General features: G+C 43.4%; 1 protein-coding gene across 1 annotated transcript in view; it reads right to left on the reverse strand.

Moving 5' to 3' along the window:
- The window catches only part of GDE1 (glycerophosphodiester phosphodiesterase 1), a 523,842-nt gene that overhangs the window by 110,964 nt on the left and 396,093 nt on the right, over positions 1-16,785 (reverse strand). The window contains exon 5 of the mRNA XM_044089739.1: positions 11,218-11,429. Within this exon, the coding sequence (XP_043945674.1) occupies positions 11,218-11,429 (212 nt within the window). The remainder of the gene's footprint in view (positions 1-11,217; positions 11,430-16,785) is intronic.

Raw genomic sequence — 16,785 nt, forward strand, 5'->3', positions numbered from 1 at the left:
TGGATAGGAGGAAGCTTCTCTGTTCACCAGTGAGAGTGGGGAGCTTTGAGCAGCCTATCTGTCCCTGGAGGAGTGGTCTCAGCCCAGTAACTTGAGGCTTATTGGCCATTTTGGGCCATTTCCTATCTCATTCAAACTCCCTGCCCTAAAACCCGCTTTAGTGTGGTTTTGTGCTTGTATCAGACTCAGCACAGCTCCTCGTGGTATCCTGCAGAGTTCTACAAGCATCAGAGAGCGAAAGAGACATTTTAAGATTTAAGTATATTTTTTCAACCTTCCTACCTGCGACTATATTCTCGCCGAAAAGCGAGTTTTCTAACTATCTGAGATCTGAAAAGCATTTGTTTTCTGCATTTTTTGTGTTTGCACTTCTAAAAGTTGTTTTTTGCCTTGTTTAATTGTTGTAGGCTACACACTCAAGTGTGCAAGCCGATTTAAAGCATTTACAGTGTCCTAGTGCCTAGTTTCTGTTATTTAGAAAAAAAAAAAATATTCTGGTTTCCCACCTTTTCTGAACTCCCTGCCTTAAAACCCGCTTTAGCACGGCTTTGCGTGATCTTGCATATCACCATTGAAGCAGTTTTTAACTATTCTCGGCTCCACAAAGTCTGCTCTTCAATTTTTCCCTTAGAACTAGTCAAACTCGCCAAGATAATCACTCAATTCATTCTACAGCCCAACACTTGCTCAAATTTCTCAGCAACCAACAAAGTTTAGCACTACACCCCCTTATACTATCCAGTAGTACAAGGCTCCCTATTCGTCCATTTCCGGATAATCAATAAATCAATTCTACAAACCATCCAGGCATGTCCAAAGCGCAGTTTCAGGTATACTCTCCAGTCCAGATGGTGAATCTGGGAATCTTGAGGCAATGTTACAATTGCCTTATGTACATAGACAACCCTCTACTTCTTCCAACAAACACAAATATATGTGAAAGATGCAACTATACAGCCAAACTGGAGGCCGGGCTCTCTCAACCCAAGACTGGCACAGTCACTCAGGAGGAGAAGGAAACCACTCGCACCACACAACCAGTCTCACATAGACATATTGCACCAGCAAACAAGACAAACAAACCCACAAAAAACATATTTAGAGGCTCTAAATAAAAATCTACCAAAGCAACAGAGACCTCCAAAGCAGACATCCAAGCAACCACTACCCCACAACAACTTTCATGAATCGCATACTTCACAAAGTCAGTGTGCCATGCAGTCGCAGCTCTCAAGGCTAAATAACACACCTAATACACTAGTAATTGGAGACTCTATTGTCAGGCACACTGACGTCCCACTTATCAGACTGAACAAGGACAAGATCATTGTAAGCTGCCTGTCAGGTGCCAGGATCCACCACTAACGCAAGCACTCAGGTCACTCCACATCAGGTACAAATATGATTCTGTCATTGTCCATGTTGGTGTGAACTACCTGAGATGTACCTCCCTGGATTACATGAAAAGAGACAGAGGAGCTCTCTGATCATGTAGCCCAGGCTGGTATGACCCTGACCCCGAGTAGCATCTTGCCCTCACCAAGAATGATGCCACAGTATGAAGACAAAATGATCAATTTCAACAATTGGCTATGCTACTGGTGTCATTCAAAGGGGATCCAGTGTCTGTCATCCTGGGAAGACATGCTCGACAAGCCACGTTGCTTCGCCAGGGACGGCTTGCACCTGTCACTCTTGGCTTCAGAATACTGGCTAAGGCTCTTGCCACCCCCATAGTGCCTTTTTTAGGCAAGGCTCAAAAGACAAACCCACCTCCATAGACAATACCAGAAACAAAAAACTAAGGGTAATGCTACTCAACGCCAGAAGTCTAAACCTAAAGATGCACGCACTCGAGGCACTCCTCAGTATGGAGAAAATCGATATCTGTGAAGTAACAGAAACCTGGTTCAAGGCTCCAGAGAGCACCCCTTCACTACCAGGATTCAACTCATACCATTCTTTTCAGCCCCAGAACTCGGACCGAAATACTAAAGGCAAGGGAGTATCCATTTTCATCAAGGATACTCACACCTCAAGGTTAGTAGCACTGCACGAGGCAGCAGAAACCATCCATGTGCAACTAACAGTAGGTAAACTGCTTTTCAGTTTGTAGCCTGCTACAGATCACCCACCCTGTCTCAGGACCCCCACTCGGCATTCCTGAAAACATTGGAAAATATGAAGGTCTTACCAAACACTATGTTATTGGGGGATTTCAACTACCCAAACATTGACTGGGAAAACTTCTCAAGTCCCAACTCTTTTGCCCAACGGTTCCTGGAGTTTATAAACTCAAATGCCATGGAACAACTGGTCACCACTCCTACAAGAGGGGACAACATATTGGACTTGGTCATCACCAACATGGGGGCTAAATGTTCCACACCAGAGGTAAACCCCTCGTTGGTAAGATCAGACCATTAACTAATCACAATGGACATCCACATCCCGTCCCCACCACCAGCCAAGGAAACCACTGTGAAAAATTTCTCAAAAGCAAACTTCACACTTCAAGACCGAGGTGGGAAGTTTCAAAGCCCCCGGGCAAATGGAAAATGCTACTCAAACTGCAGAATCCTTTACAAGTGCACTCTAAGAGCACCTACAAGAATGTATGGATTGTGCTATCCCAAGTAAAACCAAGACTCACTCATCCAAAAACAGGAGACCAGTCTGGTGGACCCCGGCCATAAATAAGCTATACAACAGAAGGAGGAAATGATTACATGAAAAGGCAAAATCCCAAAAAGGGAAGGCCTCCCTGATCAGTACTAGCAAGAAACTTTGATCCCTCATAAAATCATCAAAGGCTAGCTTTGAAAGAAAAATCGCCAAAGACTCTAAAGATAATCATAAGGCGTTCTTTAGCTACATCAAGAATCTGGGTGGCTACTCTCAGATATGCTATGAGCTGGTGCTAAATGGCGCAAAATACACTGAACCCACTGACATTGCCAACATCCTGGCGGACAGGTTCAGTGCAAACTTTACCCCCCACCCCCCCAAATGAGCCAGTATCTATCCCAAAAGAATGCAATCCCCCAGACATCACAGACACACAGGTGAAAGCAGCCCTCTCCAAAGTAAAAAACACAGCATCAATGGGATCGGATGGTATCCTGGGCTGCGTCTTACATGAGTTCCAAAACGAACTAAACCCTCACATAAATTCATTGTTCCAACTCAGCCTTAACACAGGTTATGTACCCAAAGAATGGCGTACAGCAACAGTGATTCCACTCCACAAAGGTGGCGCCACAACAGATCCAGGGAACTATCGCCCTATAAGCCTGACTAGCCTGGTCTGCAAGGCTATGGAGCGCATCGTCATGGATGTCATAAACAAAGACATTGGGAACCTCCAAACACTGGACCCTACCCAATTTGGCTTTGTTAAAGGCAGACCTTGCCTCAAACCTGGCTGACTTCTTTGAAACAGTTACCAAGGCCATAGATGAGGGAAAGGTAGTCCACATGGCCTACCTGGACCTCGCAAAAGCCTTCGACAATACCCCACTCAGGCATCATATATAAGCTTACCAGCTTAAATATTAACCCATATGTGACAAGATGGGTTGCAAACTGGCTCAGGGATAGAACTCACATGGTCAGAGTCGCGGGTGCCATGTCCGACTCTAAACCGGTTACAAGTGGAGCCCCACAGGGCTCAGTCCTGGGACCCCACTTGTTCGGTATATACCTATGAGGTATAGGCAAACATGGGAGGACTGTGGTTTACAAAGTTTGCAGATGATCACAAACTGGGAGCCATAATAGACTCCCCGGCTGACACAAGCATCCTTCAGAAGGGCATTACGGAGACGGATACCTTGTGTCAGAACCATGGTCTCAAGCTAAATGCCAAAAAGTGCATAGTCATCCCCTTTGGGAAAAACAAAGTGCCCACAAACTACCACATAGTTGGTAATCCAAGTACCGAAGAAGTAATTAGGGATCTGGGGACCCAAGTAGATAGTAACCTGTCCTTTGACAATCACATTGCCAAAGTGGCTAGAAAAACCTTCTGTATAGCTCATCTAATCACAAAAAGGTTCACATCTAGATCAAAAGAGGTCATTGTGCCCATAATTTAGTACAATGCCCCATTTGGGATGTACCTTACCCGACACCTGCAACAGCTGGAGAGACCCCAAAAATACCTCACCAAGAGGATCGTGGGCCTCAAACAGATGCCCTATGCAGCTCGACTAAAGAAGCTCCAGCTCTACTCAGTTGCTTACCGCCTACTCAGAGGCGATCTCTGCCTGACGTTCAAGGCCATGTCTAACCCGGAACTGTTGGACATGCTCTACCTCAAGAAAACCAATTCCATTAGAGCCACACGCTCCAGGGATTTAAACCTTAGCACAACAATAAACAGGACATGCTGGAGGGATAGATTCATATCCCAAAGGCTTCCCTCACTCTGGAATAGAATCCCAGTCCATGTTAGGCAGAGCCCCTTGTTGACTCTCTTCAAGAGAAATCTTGATGAGTGGATGGGAAATCGTAAATTTACTCATGGGATCACTTCTATGGCCCTGCTGGACAGAGGCTCAGGAATCTAGTCTAAAAGGGAGGTGAAAGCCAACAATTCTGGCTAGGCTTATAAATGCCCTAGGGCAGACAGCCTAGTACCTACCTATGAACCTATATATATATATATATATATATATATATATATATATATATATATATATATATATATATATATATATACACACACACACACACACATATATATATATATATATATATATATATATATATATATATATATATATATACACACACACACACACACATACACACATACGTTTTGTCTCTTGTTTGACTGTTTTTGAGAGTTTCAACCACTATTCCTCCCCATAGGACTGTACGGCCCGTTTAAGTTAGAGGGCCTTTCCTCCCTGTGTGCGAGAGTTTAAATATTTTTTTTTTTAAAAAAAGTTATCTTCTTTCTTCCTCACTTTTCTTGTTTGTGGTTAGTATTTAGTGTTGTATTGCTGGTTGTTATTTAGCTTCCCTATTCCTGTTAGTCAGAATGTCAAAAGATAAGGACTGGGAGCATAAGAATCATTGCCCTTCAGGGGTTAAGAGGTGTGATAGGTGTGTACAAAAATTGTCTCTCACAGACAATCACAACAGTTGCGTGCATTGCCTTGGTGAAGCCCATTTGCAGGAACCCTGCACCTTTTGTCACACATTTAGCACTGGAGTTTTAAATGAAAGAAAGAGGAAACTCATTGATAGGGGTCTCATGACCAGTTCCTTCCAGAACAGCTGGAACTTGGTCAGGCAGCTCCAAAATCCTCCAAGAGAAAATCTTCGGCCACAACGTCAGAGCCGACTAAAAAGACAAAAGCGTCAGAGCCAAGAAGTTCCAGTCTGACTCAGCTTCATCCATTTCAGTGCCGTCGGTCTCCTCCTCTCCGAGGCAATCTTCGGTACTGAAAATTCTACCGGAAATTGAGGTTGGTCTCCCACCTTGAGATCTCCTATTTTGGAGAGAAGAAGAGCTTCTGTTTCCACCAGATCTTCCAGAACTCTATCTGATGAGGACATCGAGCGGCTGGTGAAGTGGTTGCTTTCAGATCCAGCTCTGGCAAGAAAATTAGCCCCTCCGGACCAAAGGTTTCGGAGCCGACCCCCCCTTACCGACCACTGTTCCTCCTTCGACCGCTTCACTCTCGGAGCCTATTACTTCAGGTTCTTCTGTCTTGGACCTGTCGGCTCCGGGGATTCAACCTGCTTCCCCTGAGCCAATTACTTTATCCTCAATGGCTCAGTCTGGAACCGAGGGATCTGGGAGCCGACGCTCTCGAGTTGGCTCCGAGGGGAACAGTCACCCTGGGTTCTCGTCGGAACCAACCCTCCCTCTCAGAGCTTCGGCTCGACTCAGCTCGGCTCCCACTTCTGCTTCGGAGCCGTTCCCCCTTGCTCGGAGTTGACCATCTATCCCCTCTGAGCAGAGGTCTTCTTCGGAGAGAGGGGGGAAGGCTTTTGAAGGTATAGAGAAGGCTTTATCCTCTTCTAAAGCCATAACATTGGAACCTGTGTCCCACCAGCAGCAGGCAGCAACCTCTTCCCCCCTGCCACCCACACAGCGTACGGAGCCAGAGGCCCAAGTAGCCTCCATTGGAGGTGCCCCCTCTTCCGAGACCTCCCCAGATTATCCCACTGGAGAGCTCCATTGGAAGAGGCTGTGTAAGACGAAGCATGTCGACTCACCTGAGTCTGTCACGCCAGACACTGATTTAGAGGAATCAGAAGGGTCCCCTACATCCCCCTCTGAGGAAGTCTCCTTTTCTGACATCCTAGAAATCCTTACAGAGGGGTGATTGGAAGACCTCTAACCCTACTGGGGATGAAGTGTATCTTGAGGCCTTTGGTTCCTGACCTTCCACCTCCTGGGTAACACCGCCTTATTATCAACTTGGGGGTCATATCGCGGAAAGCCTGGACCTCTCCAGATTCAGTGGAGCCTGTCCCGAGGAAGCCAAATAAGTTCATGACAGCACCTGAGGACAAGACCTTTCTTAGTAAGGGAGTTCCCATTGATGCCATGGTGGTAGCAGCGGCCACCAAGCAGGAGTTATCTGAGACATCTTCTAATATCTATCCTCCTAACAAGGAGTCCAGGATGATGGATAGGTATGGGAAGCATACTTTTTCTTCAGCAGCATTTACACTAAGATCACTGAATTACCTTACTCATTTTACTCATCTTCAGAGGGATCTCCTGAAAGAGTTAGGAGACACCCTCCAGAGTTTAACAGCTCCAGTTTCCATGGATAAGGTTTCTGTGCAGCTCTCCACTCTTACTTCCATAGCTTCCTCCATGAGGCTGATATCGTATGCAGCAGATGGAGCGAGTAGGGCAGCCGCAGCAGGAATATCTCTCAGGAGACATTCTTGGATGCGTCTTTGTAATTTTACAGAGTCCTTCAAGTCTTCCTTCACTAATGTCCCCTTTGATGGTTCATCTCTTTTTGGACCCCAAGTGAAAGATGCGTTGACTAGGTGCGAGTAGGAAAGGAAAACCTTATCTGCTGTTGAGTCCGTTTGTCCCTCCCGTCTAGACCCTATCCCAAGGGTAATACAGGAGGGAAAACGTGGTTCCGTAAATCTCAAAAAGGTTGTCCCTCAGGCTCAAGGTCAACTCTCCCCTAGAGGCAAAGGGGGAGGATATAATGGACGCCGCCCTCACAGAAGAGGAGGTCCGCAACATCAGGGAGACAGAGAAACTTACTCCGATCATCCCTTCCAGCGCCCCCTGTGGGGTTGCCTGACTGTCAGTCTCTGGAGGCAGTCGGGGGTCATCTATCGCTGTACTCAAGTGCCTGGCTAACCATCTCCCAAGATCGTTGAGTATACACCATAATATCATGAGGTTACCTGATCCCCTTTGTTTCCGAACCTCCAACAAACTGGTCTCTACCAGACATACCACCCATCCAACTAGACAGTGCAACATCATAGGTCATCTCGTTGCTGCAAAAAAAGAGTCATCCAAGAAGTCCCTGCAGAGCAGATAGGATCTGGAACTTACTCTTGATTCTTTTTACTTCCAAAAAAGACAGGGGACTGGAGATCAATCTTAGATCTCAGCAGGCTCAACAAGCATATAAAGAAATTGAAGTTCCAAATGGTCACTCTGCAGTCGATACTTCCCTTTATCGGGAAAGACAACTGGATGTGCTCGATCTCCAGGACGCGTACTACCACATCAAAATGAACAGGCGCTCCAGGGGACACTTATGCTTCCGGCTGGGAGCCAGTCATTTTCAGTTCAGAACACTGCCCTTTGGTCTCACTACAGCCCCCAGAGTGTTTACCAAATGCATGGCAGTGGTATCGGCTCACCTGAGATGTCAAGAATTCCAGGTGTTTCTGTACCTAGACGACTGGCTCCTCACTGCTACCACAAAGCATCAACTCATCAGAACCAGGGACGAGACTCTATCCTTGTGCGCCAGTCTAGGCATCACTATCAACCTAAAGAAGTCAGTCTTATCTCCCTCGCAGCATATTGTGTACTTAGGCTCAGAAATAGACCCAACCACCATGTCAGTAAGACTAACACTGGAAAGAGTAGAGTCTCTACGCAGTCAAGTCAGATCCTTGTTAAGCAAACAAAAAGTTCAGGGCAGAGTAGTCCTTCAAATCCTAGGGACTATGGCTTCCGCCATCCTATTAGTTCCTCTTGCTCGTCTACACATGAGGATACTTCAGTGGCTGCTATTTGCCTAATGGTCGATGCAAGACCTCCCATTGTCTCACCAGATTTTTATAACAAACCACCTGCAAAAAGGATCTGACATGGTGGTTGCACACAAAACAACTTCTCCTAGGTCGTCCACTTGTTCCTCCCCAAGAGAAGCAGTTTTGGCCACGGACACTTCCCAGATAGGGTGGGTGGGGGGGGGGCATTATCTGGGAATGACAGTCCAAGGTACTAGGCAGAACCACGAGAACCACTTGCACATCAATGTTCTGGAGATGAGAGCGGTTCTGTATGCGTTGCAAGCACTTCACAGCTCCCTTCCCACCGGGACGATTGCGATTCAGTCAGACAACATGTCTGTCGTGTGGTACATAAACAAGCAATGGGGAACCAAATCTTACCCGCTTTGCAAAGAGGTCCTAAGAGTTTGGAAATGGGCGATGGATACACAATGCTTCCTGATAGCAACGCATATCCCGGGGAAATCCAATGTAATAGACAAACTCAGTCGAGCAATTCTAATGCCTCACGAGTGGTCCCTGAATCCAAAAGTTGCGAAAGAGATTTTACAGATGGGGCCAGCCTTGCTGCGACCTATTTACCACTCACCTGAACACCAAATGCAGCAGCTACTTTACCCCTCATTCCCCATCCGGGGATCTCACCCAGGGATGCTCTAGTCCACGATTGGCCCCCAGGACTTCTTTATGCCTTTTCTCCTTTTCCACTCATCCCAAAATTAATACAGAAAGCAAGACAGTTGAGTTCCTTGATGCTCATTGCTCCTTACTGGCATCGACAAGTTTGGTTTCCCTTCCTGTGGCCCTACCTTTTGGAGGAACCATGTATTCTAGACCCATCTCCAGATCTCCTGATTCATCAATCGGGACAGTTCCACCCCACCATCCACACCCTTAAATTGACAGCATGGCTGCTCCAGTTCCACGAATAGCCAGGTGTATTCCCCTTTCCCCTGTGGTCAAACACATTCTAATTTCATCCCATAAACCTTCCACTCAGAAACTATACTCCAGCAAATGGAAAAGGTTTTCGGTTTGGGCTACAAACCGGGGCTTAGATCCATTTATGGCTCCTTCCTAGCGACAATTTTTCATGAAGGAGCAGCAGCTGCTACAATTAGAATTCAGCTAGCTGCCATTTCCAATTTCCATTTTGGTTTCATGGGAAACTCAACCATGCAGCACTCCTTCTGTAAAACTTTCTTAAAGGTTCTTCTTCTCAGGCCTCCAATCAAACAACCATTAGAACCCTGGGACTTAAACTTAGTCCTCTCATCTTTGATGTCTGCACCCTTTGAGCCTTCCTCTTCATCAGACCTACAATTGTTGTCATGGAAAACACTATTCTTAGTAGCCATAACTTCTGTTAGGAGATTCTCAGAACTGCAAACTGTAACTATTCAACCTCCTTACATTACTTTTCATAAGGATAGAGTCTCTCTCAGGACAAACCCTTCCTTTCTTCCCAAGGTATGCTCAGAGCACAATCTGAATACTTCTATTGAGTTACCTGTGTTTTTTCCAAACCACTCTAATAAATCTGAGTATAGACTACACCAGTTAGACGTTCACAGAATTTGCAGATTTTATTTACAGAGGACTAAAGAATTCAGAAAATCAGATCAACTATTTGTTTCCTTTTTCGACTAGAAGAAGGGCTTGCCTGTTTCTAAGGTCACTCTTTCAAAATGGCTTTCGGATTGCATTTCCTTTGCTTATCAACAAGCTGGCAAACAATTACCTACCAGAATTAAAGGTCATTCTACTACAGGTAGATCTACTTCATGTGCCTTTAGATCTAGGCTCCCAATTGATATTATTTGTGCAGCAGCTACTTGGGCAAGACCACATACTTTTGTCACTCATTACAAATTGGATTTGGCCTCCCAGGAGAGGTCTTCATTTGGGTCCACTGTACTAGAGTCTCTTTGCTTGAGCAACACGGGATGCAGGTGCTAGGGACGCTGTCCCATCCAGCAAGAATTACAGCTAGTTAGGACTACATAACACAAAGTTATGTACTTACCATAACGTTCCATGTTTGTAGTCCATCTCACCTACATTCTTGCGTCCCTCCCTCCTGCCCCCTTCCTGTTTCTGGGGGATCTGGTGGACTATACTGGTGCTGTCTGACCTGGTTCTATTGATGTCCACCTGGCATGGATTATATTTTCAAAATCCCTTGTCTATATATATGCAGCTCTGCTATTGGTCTTGCCTGATAGGTACTTATTGCTTTCTTGCAAACTAGATCTGGGGAATTGCCACGAGGCACCATGGGATAGGGGCTAGCCTCGAGCCAGTAAAAGCTCTCAAATTTTAGTATCGGCAGAGTCAGAGCCAAATATTTATTTTTATTTATTTATTTTACATTTGTAGCCATAACTACAAATTTTGAAAGAGTGACCTTAGAAACAGGCAAGCCCTTCTAGTTGAAAAAGGAAACAAATATCGGCTCTAAACCCATCCAGCAGGAATGTAGGTGAGATGGACTACAAACATGGAATGTTATGGTAAGTACATAACTTCTTTTAAAGTTTGTGTTTTTAGTTTACAGTGCTAAGCAACAGTTTATGAAAGTTTCACAGGAAACGGATTCTGTAAAGTCATACTGTCCACTCTTGTTTTTAATTAGGCTTTATACTGTGGTGTCATCTTGCTACTTTGCTTTTATTAGCCAATTTTGTTGTAGGATGTGTGAAGGCAATTTCCTTAACAGGAAAAAGTACAAGGACAAATGACAAGAAATACAGTTTCTACACACTATCTGTTCTAAAGCGCGTAACCCCATACACTGCTTGTCTTCAGGCAATTGAAATTCCACTAAATTAGCTGGAATTTCTGGGGAAAACACTGCTAAAACATTAACAAATCATAAAATGCTGTAGTTTCACCAGATAATGAAGACACTTTAGCACAGTGTTCATACCTCTGAATTTATAGAGCATAATTTAGTCAGATACTTACACAGAAACAAAATCCTTCTGTATGAGGAATGCAGAAATCCCACACAAATTCCACAATACATTGTGCAGACTCCAGTCCAGAATAATATCCATAAGCACAAGCCAGTAATGCTTCCAAATGGAATTAAAACGAGGCATTCCATTTATCTGATGACTTAGACTCCATGGCCTGTGGGTAAGAGCCGTCACAATCTCCCTGTCAGCCTGTCTCATCTAAAACAAAAGTATTACTCATTAACATCCGTTTCCCATTTTTACATCTCAGTGCATCATCAATAACTGTACAATAAATCCCCAAAAAGGTACAACAGTAAAAGTATCAATAATCAACTTTCTATGTGTAGACCCAGCTCTGCAGTTGATGGCAAGTTCCCTTAAATAAATGAATAAATAAATTAAAAATAGAAGTGCCGCATTTATTTATTTTTCTCCTAGCAATCTTTGTTTATGCTGACTGGTATACACAGGTTGCAGTAATCACATTGTTTAACTGAATTTAGTTAAGATGGCTGCAGCTTAAACTACTGTAATCTCACCAATGTTATGCATGCGTGTCTGTGTGTGCATGTCTGTGTGTGTATGTGCTTGCATATACGCGCATATCAGTGCATGTGCACCTTAGTAGTTTCAAACAATAGTTTGCTTCCGTCTTTGTCATCAAAACCAAACAAAACTTCCTGCTACATAAAAAAGATTATTTGCTTGCTCTCTAGACTCTTAAATTACATGTAATTACACAGAGTTTAAAGATAGCAGTGGAAATTTACTTTTACTTCTTTTGTAATCCAGGTAAGTTGGCTGGCCTGGTTCACAAATACATTATAGAAATGTATGCACGATGACAATATATCTGTGTTGCCTTCTTTTTATCTAGTTCAACTTTTCAGCTATTGGATCAGACCTTTTAGAAGCTGTGGGATCCAGGGCTCTGATTCTTCCTCTATCCATAATCCTTCGCTTCCTCTAAAATACCTCAGATTGAGTTGATACACCTTTCAATAAACAAATTTTCATGCTCTTATAAAAGGAAATATCTGATAATCTATACCAAGTAAAATGAGAATATATATCCCACTCACACTGAAGTGTCTCAGGCTGGGAAAACAGAAGAAGCAAAATCCTGTAGACGTCACCACAGCAGAGAATGAGCAAGTTCCACTTGATTAAGAAGAATGAGCGCTTTCGGCATGAACTGCCTTCTTCAGATCGTGTAATGTAAAGACCAGCAATGGTTTAAATAACATTGAAAAAACATCATAATGAGGCTTTAGTCACTTTCTTTTTCCTTTGAATTTTACTTCCAATCACAATGTAGCATCAGTGAACTTATAGGCATGAGCTAAGAACAAGATCTTGTAATTGGTGCTTTGATGTTAGCCAATCATTTGTCTAACTAATGGTACTATATTCAATCAAGATGCTTCTATATTCTACTAAGGGTTGAGAATTATTGTTCTGTTGACAACCAATCATATACTTCACATTGTTTGTTATTTCCAAAGCCACCTTGACAATATGTCTTTAGAAACACTCTAGCTTAACTTGGATCTAGATAAAAATATGAACAGCTGATCAGATCTCCTAAAATCTTTAGTCCTGTAGAGATAAAATAAAACCTTAAGTTTTCTGCAAAAATCTAATAAATGAAGACTATGCCCTCCTTTGTTAGAATTTTTTAGAAATAATACTGGTAAATTAATGGCTTGATTAAGGTTCATTTGGATGCCACTTTTGACATGAAAAGAAAGTTATATACTCTCCAGAATGACAGATCCATGTCGTCTTATTTTTGTTTGGTTCAACTGCTGGGACTCGGATTCAGTCTTGGCACCTCCAAATTTGTGGCTTCAGGACTCTGACTCCTCCCCTACCCATAATTCCCTCTCTCTTCCTCTGAATACCTCAGACTGAGTTTGTCAATCAAAAATCCTATGCTGCTACCTTATTGTGACCTATGCTCATATCAATTGAAGTGTAAAAATATATCAATGTAAGGAAAATGAGGCATTCAGCTGAGGTTGATATCTACAAGACTCCCCTACAGCACTGTCCATTCTTTGAGGTACAACAGGTGACAATTTGGACAGGGAAGGATGAAGAAATGTTGAACCAGATGAAAATAGAACAACATGGATCTATCACTGTGAATATGCAACTTTTTTATTCCGTGTTGTCCACTTTTGTCTGATTCAACTGTTGGGAAAAATTCCCTAACTACCAATTACCTGAGGGGTATCAAGGAAGGATACTCCTGAGGACAGAGGAGCCAAAGTAGGACAGTAATCTAGACTATATAACCAACTTTAAGACACAAAGATATGGACAACAGACCATACTGCAGCAGCACAAATCTCATCAACAGGCAATTTCTGTTGAAAAACTGTAGAAGTTGCTAATGACCTTGATGAATGAGCTGTTGGTCGTTTGGATAAAAGATAAACCCCACTCATCATACACAAATAAAATGTAGTTAGACAGTCATTTTGAAAGACTGATCTTTGATACACCCTGCCCTAGCCTAACTTTTGAGAATGCTACAAACAACTGATATGACTTTCTGAAACCCTTTGTTCAGTGAAGACAAAAATCTAAGCTGCTTGTGAATGTCAGGCAAATGTAAAGTATATTCTCCTTTATTTGAAAATTCTGGGAAGAAAACTGGAAGATGTCTGGACTGGTTGATATTCAATTCAGACACCACCTTTGGAATAAAATAAGGATTTGGTCTTTGTGGGGAAAAACAAATATGGTGGTTTGCATGAAAGAGCTTTTTATTCTGGGATTCTTTTAGGTGAAGTAACTGCTTTCAAAAATATAACTTTCCATGTTAAAATTTTTAAGTCTAAGGAAGATACTGGTTCAAAAAGAGCTTGTGTAAGGGCTTGAAGCACTATCGTAATGTCCCACAAAGGAACAGGATCCCTTATGGGAGGTCTAAGTAGAAATGTTCTTCTCAAAAAAGTCTTTGGCGACTTTGAAGAAGGCTATAGTTATCCAAGTGTGACCTATGTGCAATTTTGAAATAGCTGCTAACTGTACCTTTATAGGTGAGAAACTTGAACCTTTGTGAAACAATTCTGATAAAAAGCCTAACATTGAAGAAAGAGGGGTGGGAAAACGTTCTAAGCCCTGATCCACAGCCCAAAAGGAAAACTTTTTCCATATACTTGGATATACCTTCCTGGTACTAGATTTCTGTGAAACTGTAAGGATGTGTACTACTTTGCCTGAAAACCTGGTATCTCTGGCCATTGTTAAAATTGCAGGCACCAAACAGTTAGTTTCAAGGCATTTGGGTATGGGAGAAGATACCTGGCTAGGAGGGACAGGAGATCTGGCCTGTGAGCTCAAGTCCAGGAAGGATAAAGGAGGTAAGGCCAAAGAAATGGAAATCAAACTTGTCAAGACCAATAAGGGGGTAATGAGGACTACTTGTGCCTTGCACCATCTGGCTTTCTGAATGAACTCTGTAATCAGAAGGAACAGAGAAAGGCATAAAGAAGACCTGGGGGACAACTGTGGATCAAAATGTCCTTTGGTGACTGACACTGAGGAGGGATTAGGGCAGAGCAACTGCTGCACTTGTTTACGTGGGATGCAAACAGATGGCAGCAAAGCTGGGCCCAGTGGCAGAAAATTTCATCCACCACTGGTTGTCTGAGGAACCACTCATGAGGCAGGAGAATGTTTTAGCTTAATCTGTCCGGTAGTTCTTTGGAAGTCACCAGGACATGCACTGCTACAAGAAAGCAGCAAGAAGACATCTCCCATTGTCACATGGCTTTGCAACATAAAAGATGAGATCGATGAGATCTGGTTCTCCTTGTTTGTTGATGTACCAGACTACAGACATGTTTGTCTGTAACAGAATCACACCTTTTGATAGAGAGTCTTGAAATATCTGGAATGCTAGTAACACTGGTCTCATCTCCAGAATACTGAGGTGAAGATTGGCCTCTAACAATGTCCAAGTATCATGAACAGTTTTCCATTCGTAATTCCCCTAAAATGGAAGTGTCTGTGGTGGCTACAGCTTTGGAAGCTGGAAGACAGAAAAGACAATCTTCTAACAATTGTGGAGAGGTTATCCACCAGCTGATACAAGTGCTGCACACTGGAGTTAGTCTGATGGGGGTATTTAATGGCTGATAATTTGAGACCACTGGACTGACAGGGTCCATTGGAGAACACTCATGTGAAAATGTGAAACTGGGATCAAAGTGACTGTTGAAGTTGTAACACCTTGAAGTTTTAGAATCAGTTTTGCTAGAGGCAAGGAGAGCAAAGACAGTACAGTTGTGTACACATACCATAAATGTAGATGTTAGAGTGTAATCACTGTTGCAGTTATCACATTTGGGTTATCTGCTTGCAGTAGCCCTCAGTCGGCCTGATTATCAAAGTTTTGGGTCCTGCCTCGGTTGCTGTCTCATCTTCCATGACGTCAGGTAGTGAGGGGTATAAAGCATCCAGCCGACGCCATTACATCAGTTTTTCTTGCCCCAGATGTCAGGTGTCCCCCTAATGGGGAGCAATTAAATATATATACAAGGTTATACCTCCAACAAAAAAGCAAATACACCAAAAAGCTTTTAAGCATATAAAAAGGAATAGAGGTATAGCCAAAAGAAGTCAGGGGGCTGGAGGGAGGGTAGCCAGGACTGCAACAGTGAATACACTCAAACATCTACATTTATGGTAAGTGTACACAACTGTACTATGTTCATGTTTCACTGTTGCAGTCATCGCATTTGGGTAGATTCCCAAAGCTAAGGATGGGAGGAGGACTTTAGATAGTATTAGGACCTGCAGGACTGCAGTGGCAAAACCAGCTCTGAATTTAGAGAAAATTGGTAAATGGTAATGCTTGGTGAAAGTATGTGCAGAACTCCAGGTAGCAGCTTCTAGGATGTCCCTGGTAGGGACATCTCTGAGAAAGGCTGTAGAGGTAGATGCAGCCATGGTTGAATGAGGTCTTATCCCCTGTGGGATAGGCTTTCCATGGTGCTTATAGCAGAAATGAATGCAATGGCCTATCCATTTAGAAATGGTTTGCTTTGAAATGGCCTTCCCCTCTGCCCCTGCAGCAAATGCCACCAGCAGCTGTTCAGATTTCCTGAAATGTTTAATCCTGTCCAAGTAAAATCTAAGTTGTCTGTGCACATCTAAGGAGTGCAGTATCCATTCCCCTATTCTGTGGATTAGAAAAGAATGTTGGCAAATGAATGGACTGATTAAGAGCCACTCTGGATACTACCTTGGGCATGAAGGAGGGATTGGTCCTGAAAAACACCCTGTCCGCATGGAAGATGATGAAAGGCTCCACTGCTATAAGGGCCTGTAATTCAGACACCCTTCTTGCTGAAGTGATGGCGAAAAGGAAGGCTGTCTTCCAAGAAAGGAATTTCAACTCTGCATTTGCAACTGGCTCAAAAGGAGGTAGAGTAAGTTTTTCAAATACAAAGTTAAGGTCCAAGGCTGGAGTAGGGGCTCTCCTGGGTGGGGTTAAGATTTTGACCCCTCTGAAGAACTGCTTGAGTAGTGGATGACAAAAGAGGGGTGGTTCTGT

The sequence above is a fragment of the Protopterus annectens genome, chromosome 12.part0 (assembly GCF_019279795.1).
Source record: "Protopterus annectens isolate FY-2018-M chromosome 12.part0, PAN1.0, whole genome shotgun sequence".
Classification (NCBI taxonomy): Eukaryota; Metazoa; Chordata; order Ceratodontiformes; family Protopteridae; genus Protopterus; species Protopterus annectens.